Source organism: Myxocyprinus asiaticus, chromosome 2, assembly GCF_019703515.2.
Source record: "Myxocyprinus asiaticus isolate MX2 ecotype Aquarium Trade chromosome 2, UBuf_Myxa_2, whole genome shotgun sequence".
Taxonomy (NCBI): Eukaryota; Metazoa; Chordata; class Actinopteri; order Cypriniformes; family Catostomidae; genus Myxocyprinus; species Myxocyprinus asiaticus.
Genome location: NC_059345.1, coordinates 29,482,201 through 29,493,717, shown reverse-complemented (window position 1 = coordinate 29,493,717; position 11,517 = coordinate 29,482,201). Strand labels below are relative to the sequence as shown.

Here is an 11,517-nt window from a genome sequence, read left to right as displayed (position 1 = left end):
ATACATTGGTTTTATTTGTGTCCTCTTGTAACACTTAGTTAATATTGTCATAAAATGTCAAATATGTTTTTAACTTATATTTTTCCCTACAGAGCCACGGACAAAGATTAATTGAGACTTAAAACTCACATTTAGACAAAATGTTAACTGAGTTTAATAATTTATTGCAATCAAATGTAAAACACAGCCATTCTTTATATTCATATACATATTCTCTCATCCCACCCACATACAGACCATTATTCCATTCAACTCATTTGTTTAATCCTCCTATTCTTGTCTAAACACAACAATATAATTTAATTGGTTCTATATTACACTGAAAGACAACAACCCCTCTCTACCTATTTCCTTAAAAAAGGCAAAAGAGCCAAAACTGAATAGTTATACAAACACAAGGCACTGTGTTGTCATTTTCTTTTAAAAAGAATTCTGTTCAATGACATTATACCATATCGAAATTGAAATGTACCAACTTTTAAAAATAATAATAATAAAAAAAAAAAATTTTATCAACAAAATAAATTTATAAATCGTATTTTTCTTAACACTCTACTGAGGCAATGCTATTGAAAATTATGATAATTAGAATTTGTGCAACAACTCCATAACAGCTGTAGTGGTGCTCTGGCCAAAGATAAAAGCTCCAGTAATGACAGTAACGACACCCCAGCCTGTCAAGAGAATTCTGAAAAAGAGTGACAAAATGATGTGTGTGTGTGAGAGAGAGAGAGAGAGAGAGAATAATTAAAAACAATGTTTTGAAAGCACAATAAGTACAGTAAATGATAAGTAAAAGGTACAGTAGTAAATTATAGAAAAGGGGAAGCAGAGATATGAAATGAATATAAAGTAACTTGGTCCTCTAAAACAAACATGATTAAGACAACACAGGCATTACTCACTTCTTCCTGGGACTTATAGGTTCTGTCTGCATGGAGAAAATGAGGCACAACCCTGCAAAGAATAAGCTTGGAATGTAATATCTAATTATCTATGTGAGTGAGAGTGTGTGGATATTTGTGTGCTGGCCGTTAAGTGGGATGAGATTGTATTGTATTATTTAGTGTCTTACCAGGAAAGATGAAGATAAAGAAGGCACTAATTCCTCCAATCACGCTGATGACTTCACTCATGTCTGGTACACAGATGGCGATGAGGAGTGTCACAGTGATCCAGAGAATTGTTAGAATCAAACGGCACCGACTCTCAAACACAGATGCAATTAAAGCCCGTTTTTCCCAGAAGCGCAGTATTTGTGTTAGAATCACAGACCTGTAAATAAGACAACCATTGGCACATAAGTGTGTGTGCGTACAGTATGTACATGTGTGCAGTGAACACAGTGAGCTATACAAATTATTTTATTTATGGTTTACAGTACCTGCCCAACAGCAGTATTATAGGATAGATGGTGACGATCGAAATCCCAAACAGCAGCCTAGCAATAATCATCACTATATCATTTCCAGGATATGACATCAGGATATCTGAAGCAACTGCCCGTCCAAATGTAAGAAAGCCAAACACACCTGCAGTATTGCAACAATATGTCAGTCTTTCAGTGTAAGAAAAAGTGTCTACACAATATCTTAATTTGCACATAGTAAGGTAATAATAAGCTCTATAAATATGGGCATATCACAGAGGATAGTAATTTGACTCACCTGTTAGAGTATAAATAAGCAGGCAGAAAACCATAGAAGTAACTGAGATGAAGACCCAGTGTGTAATCTTTTTGTTCTCCATGCTGCTGTATATTGCAATAGATGCTTCATGACACTGTAAAATAAATTAACTCACTGATAAACAGTACAACATATGAGCCTTGAAACACTACAATTGTCAAAGATACAACAAAGGAAGTTGTTGTATCTGCACATGCAAAAATGCTCTAGTGATGTAAAGAAAACTTTTTTTACAATCTGACCTGGAAACCAAAACAGATAGTAGGAACCACACTGAACATGGAGGCCAACGACTCCAACCTGTTACAAACACAAAATATAAATAAAACTTGATATGGACTCACACATATGGAAAAGCAAATATACATAAAGCTTTAAAGTAAACATGTACATATAATACACTAACACATTAAAATAAAGGCCAATGTGCCAATTCCTTGTGAATATGAAAAAATTATAATCTGACCATCCATAAATTCTGTAATAAGAAATGTTTCTATTAACAGAGCAATTCCACCTTCATGTATTTGTGATTCACTGTCAGCAGGGGCAGTAAGCGCAACTCCAGCTGTACAGGGAAGAACAGACAGCTGTTCAAAGACAGCTGGACAGAACAGAGTGCTTTAAAGTTTCAAACTACATTTAACTTGTGTCCTTAAAACGATAATGGCTAGCGCAACAACAATGAGACTCTCCAAAAGTATTCGTCTGATGCATGTACAGACGAAACACAAGCCCAAGTATACCTCCATGCTGTTGACTGTTGGCCTGTTATAGTCTTATGTTCAATGATATGAAGATAAACCAAAAAATATATTGACTTTAACCTCCTGAGCCCCTTGCGTGACTTCTGTGTGCATTTTCCATTTCATTTTTTTGATTTGTAACTAGTAACACCTAATAAACAAGCAAAAACAAATAATATTTTTTTTCTAGAGCAAATAGTTTTCCTAAAAATGTATGTCCTCATATTTGGATATCGGGACTAAGTTGTGAAAATTTAAGAAATACCAAGCTGGGGCCTGGGTAGCTCAGCGAGTAATGATGCTGACTACCACCTAGGTAGGGAGGGTAGAGTCACATGGGGTAACCTCCTCGTGGTTGCTATAAAGTGGTTCTCGCTCTCGGTGGGGCACGTGGTGAGTTGTGCGCGGATGCCGCAGAGAATAGTGTGAAGCCTCCACATGCACTATGTCACCACGGTAATGCGCTCAACAAGCCACGTGATAAGATGCGTGGGTTGATGATCTCAGATGCGGAGGCAACTGAGATTCGTCCTCCACCACCCGGATTGAGGCGAGTCACTACGCCACCACGAGGACTTAGAGCGCATTGGGAATTGGGCATGCCAAATTGGGGAAAAAAAAAAAAAAAAAAAAAAGAAATACCAAGCTATAGATTTTTTCATCAAATAGTTTATTATGTGTCCAGGAATGCATAGTAAATATATAGGAATGCATTTACTAATGTTAATGAATAGCACCTTATTGTACAGTGTTAACAAACAAAAATATAACGACATTTAGATTAAAATGAAACTAAATGACCCACAGATATGTTACTGTGAAAATTTATTCAAAATAACGGACATATTTTTGGAATTTCTGTCAGAAATCTGTTCTAGAGTACTCATCTGAACACTTCATGTTTGTCAGCGTGCCAAAGCACACAAAATGAAAGACATATTTAAATCAACATATCAAATGAAACTAGAGACACTACTCTTTACAACCAAACAGGTTTCAGTGAAAAAATTTGAAGAGGTTTCTTACCAGAGGCACTTATGTTGGCGCTGCGCCCATAGATGCAGTTCACGGAAATCGACACTATGGTGTTTGGTCACGTGACTCTGTGCGTCACAAGTTTAACCCTTAAATGACTGCTTAGAGTGTCCTGAACCGTATGCAATGGATTTAAATGAATTTAAATTACGTGTTGCGTATAGCGAATCCAAAATAGCGAGTCCTCGCATGAGGCAGCAGGGTCGCACGAGGTTAAAGACACTTTTTGTATTGTCTAATGATTATACTTTAAACAATGCTTTACTTGTCTGCCACAATAATGTAATTGATCTACATAATTATTAATATATATAGTACATATACACTCACTGAGAACTTTATTAGGAACACTATGGTCCTAATAAACTGCCCGACGTGGTCTTCTGCTGTTGTAACCCATCCGATTCAAGGTTCGATGTGTTGTGCATTCTGTGTTGCTATTCTCCTCACTACAATTGTACAGAGTGGCTATATGAGTTACCGTAGCCTTTCTGTTAGCTCGAACTGCCGCTTACTGGATGTTTTTTGTTTTTGGCACTGTAACAAGTTTAAAACGGGAAAGGAGGTGAACTGTAAAAATAATGTGTAATGAAAACAAAAAGACACAAAACCATAAACACACACATGGCAGCTGCATGTGGCTCTCTCTCTCTCTCTCTCGAACTGCCGCATTCTGCTGCACTAATCCCTCTCCTCGGCTGATTAGCCCAATTGGGGGCTGGGCTTGCATAGTCACGGCCCGGCCCGGCCCTGCCCTCCTCCTCGTTACAGGCACCATTCTGAGTAAACTCTAGAGACTGTTGTGCGTGAAAATCCCAGGAGATCAGCAGTTACAGAAATACTCAAACCAGCCCGTCTGGCACCAACAATTATGCCATGGTCAAAATCATTGAGATCACATTTTTCCCCATTCTAATGGTTGATGTGAATATTAACTGAATGGTTGATGTGAATATTAATTGAATATGTATATGTATATATACACCAAAACATTATGACCACCTGCCTAATATGTTGTTGTTCCTCCGTGTGCCGCCAAAACAGCACCCACCCGGACATGGACTCTACAAAACCCCTGAAGGTATCCTGTGGTATCTGGCACCAAGACATTAGCAGCAGATCCTCCACGTCCTGTAAGTTGCGAGGTGGAGCCATCGTGGATCGGACTTGTTGGTCCAGCACATCCCACAGCTGCTCAATTGGATTGAGATCTGGGGAATTTGGAGACTAGGGCAACACCTTGAACTCTTCATTATGTTCCTCAAACCATTCCTGAACAATGCGTGCAGTGTGGCAGGGCGCATTATCCTGCTGAAAGAGGCCACTGCCATCAGGTAATATCATTGCCATGAAGGGGTGTACCTGGTCTGCAACGATGTTTAGGTAGGTGGCACGTGTCAAATTGACGTCCACATGAATGGCCGGACTAGGGTTTCCCAACAGAACATTGCCCAGAGCATCATACTCCCTCCACCGACTTGTTGTCTTCCCACAGTGCATCCTGGTACCATCACTTCAACAGGTAAACGGCGCACACATACACGGCCATCCACGTGATGTAAAAGAAAACAGGATTCATTGGTCCAGACGACCTTCTTGCACTGCTCCAAGGTCCAGTTCTGATGCTCGCATGCCTATTGTTGCCGCTTTCAACGGTTGACAGGGGTCATTATGGGCACTCTGACCATTCTGCGGCTATGCAGCAGGGTGCGATGCACTCTGTGTTGTGACACATTCCTCCCTTAACCATAATTCAAATTTTCTGTGACTTGTGCCACAGTAGACCTTCTGTCAGTTCAGACCAGACTGGATAGCCTTCGTTGCCCTGTCACCTTGTCGCCGGGACACCCTGTTGCCGATTTGTGGTTTGCTCCTCCTTGGACCACTGTCGGTAGGTACTCACCACTGCTGACCGGGAGCACCCCACAGGCATTGGCGTTTAGAGATGCTCTGACCCAGTCATCTGGCCATAAATATTTGGCCCTTGTCAAAGTTACTCAGGTCTTTAGTCCTGCCCATTTCGCTTGCATTCAACACATTGATTGTTCGCTTACCATCTTTGCTTACCATCTAATAGGTTAGGAGGTGATTGATGTTATTCGCTTCACATGTGAGTGGTCATGTTTTGGCTCATCAGTGTATATATACTGTATATATTGTTATGACCTCAGTTGTAATGTGTAAATTTGCAGTTCTGTTCGGTGTCTGTTTCTTGTGTGTTTGTGTGTCTCTGTGTCTATTTGCAGGTGGGTGTGTCCTGGAGGACAACATTGGAGACACCAATTCAGAAAGGCGCCCTCGCATGATTGGAGCAGCCAAGATCAGCTGGCTTTAAAAGACGCGCCAATCTAATTTGTACCAGATCATTGTCTTTATTTGTGCATTGTTACCTGTTGTGATCTACAGTGAAAATTGCTGTTTGTGTATTTGACCCTTTCAGCTAAAACTGTTTACAATTTTGGATTTTGATTTGCTTGCTCAGAGTTTGTGTAAATTGTCTGTAAATACTTTGTAAATATTCATTCACGCGAATTGGGTGGGAAGTAGGGAGTTCGACGCCATTTTCTTTGTGTACTTGTTTGTCATTGTTTTTCTGATGTTAGGGAGTTAGGGAAACAGCTCTGTATTTTTGTTTTCCTTTTTGTTTTGATTGAGGTTACGGGATGGGTAAGTTTGGGGGTTTTGTTTGTTATTTTGGTCTTGTCGGCTCCTGAAGTTAATTCCCTGGAATCAAAATAAATATCCCATTACGTTTTTATATACTTTGGTCTCACTACTCTTTTCTGTTCTGACCTGACCCTAGACCAGGTCGTAACAGAATATACTGTATATATTATTATTATTATTCTATAATGTATTATATTTATAAACAAATATTTATTACATTTTAATTATTATGTATTAAATTATTTTTTTCAGCACATATTGATATATGTGATTAATTGTGATTAATTCAATGAATTGATCTGCGTATCATGCAATTAATTCAATTAAAAATTTTAATCGATTGACACCCCTAATTATATCACATTTCTATTCAGACCCATTCTAAACTCACCCTTTACTGTGCTCTGGTGTAAGGTCTGGTGTATGCTCATCTTTCAGGTAATACTTCACAATTACAGCCACGCACAGGTATGTAGCAGCCAGAGTTCCCAGCACACTATCAATATTAAACATACAGAAACTTTGAGTAATCAGAGATAGTAATTGATAAAGCAAGTAAATGTAGGTAAAGAGGAGGGGAAAAGGAACTAAGCAAAGTACTGCAATACTTCTCACCAGACTCTAAAATGATGATAGAATTAGATGTTCTTCACTACTACACGACTCGGCACTAAATGAAAAATACATCAGCAAATATATTAAACACACACCTGGTGTATTTCTGGATGCTGATCTCTTTGGGTATTGAGAGTGGGAGGATGATAGCAAGGCACATGACAAAGAGTGCAAAACGGTGATCTGTGTACCAAATATATGGCATCTCTCCTGTAGTGCCTGTCACAGTCTCATACAGAGACAGACACACTGCAACACACAGAAACTTACATTTAGCAGAGGACAGGATCTCTCTCTCATATGTATTAAAAATATACATAGAAGCTTTCACTAAAAACATAATTTACACTAACTTTGCATTTGCACTGTTATCTGTTTTAAAGAAATATTCCAGGTTCAATACAAGTTAAGATTAGTCGACAGCATTTGTGGCATAATGTCGATTATCTCAAATAATAATTTGGACTTGTTCCTCCTTTTCTTACAATGGAAGCAAATGGGGGCCAATCCGTAAATGTTAAAATATTAACTGTTTCAAAAGAATAGCCACATGATGTAAACAAAATGCGTGTTAACGTGATTTTAGTGTGATAATATCACTTATTAACCTTTTCTGTGTAAAGTTACAGACAATTTTAGAACTTCATTGTCACGATGATGTACTGTTAACAAACCCTAAAACCCTAAAATTATTGTACAAATTATAATTTAGACAATAATTAATGTAAGTGCTTTATAAAATTATAAGCTTCACATCTTTGCCTTTAAACCCTCCAAAATATGCCCCATTAACTTCCATTGTAATTCCCTCACTGTGACCCAAATTTTTTCTTTTTTTAAAGAAAAGCACAGACGAGTCGAAAATATTTTTTGTGGTAATCAATATTATGCTAAAAATGCTGTCAATTGAGCTTAACTTGTATTGAACCCAAAATATTCCTTTAACACCCCCTCAAATCAACAGTCACATGCACACACAATGACTCTTGTGGAATCACAGAGTAAGAGTGGCACAAACACCATACTTACATTTATCCAGTTGATCCTGCACAACCACCAAAAAGGCGACAGAGATCATGAAGAGGTTAAAAACAAAGCAGATCTCGCACAGGTGGCCGATCCTCTGTCCACACACTTCTCGCACCACATCATGATACGTGTTCTGCCGGCTGATTGATGAGGCATAGCCGAGAATGACCAACCCACTGATCAGAAATACCAGAGACACCTGAAAAACAGACAGAAAGATGCTGATTTTTGTACCATTTGTAAACAAACAGTACAAACAATATAATTCCATTATATTAGCTATGCTGATGAAAGTGGTTAGGAAATGTTTTCAATTGCTATTGCTCACTCTGCTTGCTCTGTAATGTTCTGTTGCTATGGTTACAAACGGTGCATTAAAGGAGACCTATTATGCCCCTTTTTACAAGATGTAATATAAGTCTCAGATGTCCCCAGAATGTGTCTGTGAAGTTTCAGCTCAAAATACCCCACAGATAATTTATTATACCTCCTATGCCTCTTTTTGGGTGGAATCAAAAACACGCTGTTTTCGTGTGTGTCTCTTTAAATGCAAATGAGCTGCTGCTCCCCGCCCCCAAAAAATTCTTAACCCCAATGTAGGCTACTCTTTTCTGCTACATCAACATTAGCACCACTATGTAAGGCTTTATATGAGCTGGCTGGCAAGGAACTTCTAGATTTAGGAGCACTCCACAACCTCACGAGGAACCTGACACACAGGGACCACATCACAACTACAGATGTAATATATCTAGTAATACAGTGTGAATACTGCATCAGACACTTACCTTACAAAGACTTTTTCAAAAAGTGGTTTTAGACAAAATTGGCAAAGGGACATCCCACCCATCTCTAAAACACCTATGACCTTTCATTTGAACACATAATATATAAATAACCTTAAAAAGGCATTTGTGGCATAATATTGATTACCTCAAATAATAATTTGGATTTGCCCCTCCTTTTAAAATAAATAAATAAATAAAAAATAAATAATCTAGGATACTTTAATAAATTACTGAAGGTATTTCACATAAACAAATGCTTGTAGACCAGATCCATACCAGAAACATATGTAGGGCAGGATATCTTCAAGGATATTGTGATGTAATATTTTCAAAATTAAGCTGAATATTGAGTACAGGAGGGCAAAACACTCAATTAACTCATTGTTACTTCTGTGTAAAAGCTCTAGTGTAAAAAAAAAAAGAAAGAAAAATGACTTGTCGACATTTGTTAGAAATGCAACACACCAGCTCCACACTGATGGCCGTCTTCACGCCTCCTGCCTTCTCAAAAGCCCATGGAAAGTTAAGCAGACCCGCGCCGAGGGCGGATTTAAGCATAATGAAAATAGCTCCAAATGAGCCGAGACGTGGGACGTCTGAACCCCGCGCAGGTTTGGATAGGAGGCTGATGCTGCGGATGCTCTCCCGGGCCAGCTCCTCCATGGTCAGTGCGTGCGCCGGACCTCCTCAAGCGGCAGGAGGATGTATCAATGAAATTCTGTTCTATTCTAAGATAGAAACAATGTAACAAAAAGCTTATTTCTATTAAACTGGAGCGTGTTTCCAATGCATCCGCTCTTGACTGGTCTAAACTCACGGTTCAATTTAGTTTTGCGAGTGAAGCAGATGCCTCAAGTAAGCCCCCTTAAAAATGTCATCCCAAGGTGAGAAATATTGTAAAGACTTGCTAGCGTTTGTAATAGTGGATTCCGAGCCTAAATGATTGCTTCTCTGAAGATGCATGTTATGAGGAATTTGCTGTTGATTTCACACAAGAACGACTATTTAGGCACAGCAACTGTCTGCTCAAACGAGACCCTCGTTTCCCCTAGAACAGTAGGGATTGACGTTGGCACGGTGTTGTTTTCAAAACGTGAAAGGTTGTGTAAATGTAATTAGCTCTCGTCTTGCGCCCCCGTTCGAACCCCTTGAGTAAACATTCACTTGAGGCACGTGTCTCTTAAAAGGGAAAGACGGTGTGTGCATTGCTTAGATTACATTTTGAAGGAATGAAAATGTGAAGATATGATATAGACCTACTTATATTTATATGAAATGTTATAACGTTTAACAGTGCTTGAAGTGGGAAAAAGGTAGTAAGATCATTTGATATATTGCTTATGTTTCCAACATATATTATATAATGACGATACACCAGTAGGCTACAATTTTTTTTTTTTTTTTTTTTTTTATTTTTTTATCAAATCTAACAAGCCTGCCTTGTAGAGCTTTGACGTTACTGCCACGTAAACCACTTATATTTCAGCTTTATCTGTTGTCATCAAATCAGTGTTCACTGTGATAAATTATGAAGAGTTCAAATAGCTACATACGGGATAAAGACATGAAATATTAGGTTACACAACCAAAAGTCATTTTTATGGGTTAGAGCTGTTCAGCCGTGATGTCAAACACGGAAGGCTAATTCGCCAAAAGTTCGCGCTGGAATTTCCTATGGGATTTTATAATGGGGTATAATGTGTAGCTCATGTGTATCTAATGTATTATGTGTGGCTCATTATGTGTTTGACAGCCAGTTGCATCTCAGGAAATTTCAGTGTCCTGATTTGTTACTTTATCTTTTGAAAAATAAAACATCAAAATATATATATTAAAAAAAAAATTATTCTATTATTTTCTAATTGTCTTGAAAATATTGACACTATCTGGGCATTTTGTACATCCATTTGTGATAGAAATAAGTGCCGGGTCTCTAAAGACCCGACCGAAAATTTAAGAGTGTTCGGTGAAATTCTCATGCATTAAAGGGTTAAAAAATAAAAAATTAAAGTATGTTACAAACGAGTTGCTAGATAAGGACCACAAATACCACGAGCATATTAGTGAACATGCCTGATGAAATGGAAAACCATAGTTGTCCTTATCTAGCAACATGTTAGCATTATACTTTAAAAAAATACAAATATAAAAGACAGCGTCTTCAAATTTATGTTTGAGGTATGACTGTGTTTAATTTATGTTGTAGAACAAAACGCCAGACCTTAGTTTACACAGATCTTATTATAAAAACCCATAGGAAAATCCAGAGAGATCCCTTGGCTCGAAAATGCTAAATTTCTTTTCAGGTTTTTGGACTACAACATGAACAGCTCTGCAGCAAGGTAACCACTTTTGTCATAATTAATTTATGGAAGAATTAATTCAGGTTTTGCATTGTTTATATATATTTATACCATGGTCTGTTCTAATACTCAATTCTGATTGGCTGGAATGCGTGTGGTTCAAACCGTTGAATGCACAGGTAGTTTTGGTCAGTTTTAATCACTGTTTGATATTAAAGGGGACCTATTATGCAAAATTCACTTTTACATGGTGTTTGAACATAAATGTGAGTCAGCAGAGTGTGTACACAACCACCCTACAATGTTAAAAGTCCACCCACTCCTCTTTCTTATATTTCTATTAATAAAAAACAGTGTCTCAAAATGACTGGTTTTCGTATCCGCTCTATAGTGACGTCACTTTAGAGCAGGCCACACCCACGACTGGTGACGGACTCCACCCTATTATCATAGATCATCCCCTGAGTGATCGACACACAGTCCGCCATTTTTTTCCGCGCTGGAGCAGCTACAGTGAGAAGAATAATGTCTCAACTTCGTAGGTGTCATATTCATGTATTCCCGGCATCAGAGCCACTGAAGACGCAGTCGACAAGTTTTGTTTTTGAAGAAAATGTGCCCCAAAACATACCAAAATTTGTGTATG

At 38.2% G+C, this 11,517-nt stretch overlaps 1 protein-coding gene across 1 annotated transcript; it reads right to left on the bottom strand.

The window, feature by feature from the left end:
• Window positions 1–172: 172 nt before the first annotated feature.
• Window positions 173–9,571, bottom strand: LOC127413867 (putative sodium-coupled neutral amino acid transporter 8). Its single transcript, XM_051651376.1, has 10 exons — window positions 9,034–9,571; window positions 7,781–7,979; window positions 6,847–7,000; window positions 6,528–6,632; window positions 1,931–1,988; window positions 1,668–1,782; window positions 1,385–1,532; window positions 1,076–1,275; window positions 906–957; window positions 173–688 (listed from the first exon to the last, which is right to left on the bottom strand). Exons 1-10 carry the CDS (start codon window positions 9,229–9,231, stop codon window positions 586–588), a joined length of 1,332 nt encoding a protein of 443 aa, XP_051507336.1. The 5' UTR covers window positions 9,232–9,571; the 3' UTR covers window positions 173–585.
• Window positions 9,572–11,517: the final 1,946 nt, after the last annotated feature.

What these genes read in the sequence shown, in the direction of transcription:
- LOC127413867 (XM_051651376.1), bottom strand. Translation starts at nt 9,231, where the DNA reads ATGGAGGAGCTGGCCCGGGAGAGCATCCGCAGCATCAGCCTCCTATCC. An exon ending in AGCATCCAGAAATACACCAG is followed by an intron (nt 6,633 to 6,846) that starts GTGTGTGTTTAA and finishes TAATATTGATAG; the next exon opens with TGTGCTGGGAACTCTGGCTG. An exon ending in GCTTATTTATACTCTAACAG is followed by an intron (nt 1,533 to 1,667) that starts GTGAGTCAAATT and finishes GCAATACTGCAG; the next exon opens with GTGTGTTTGGCTTTCTTACA.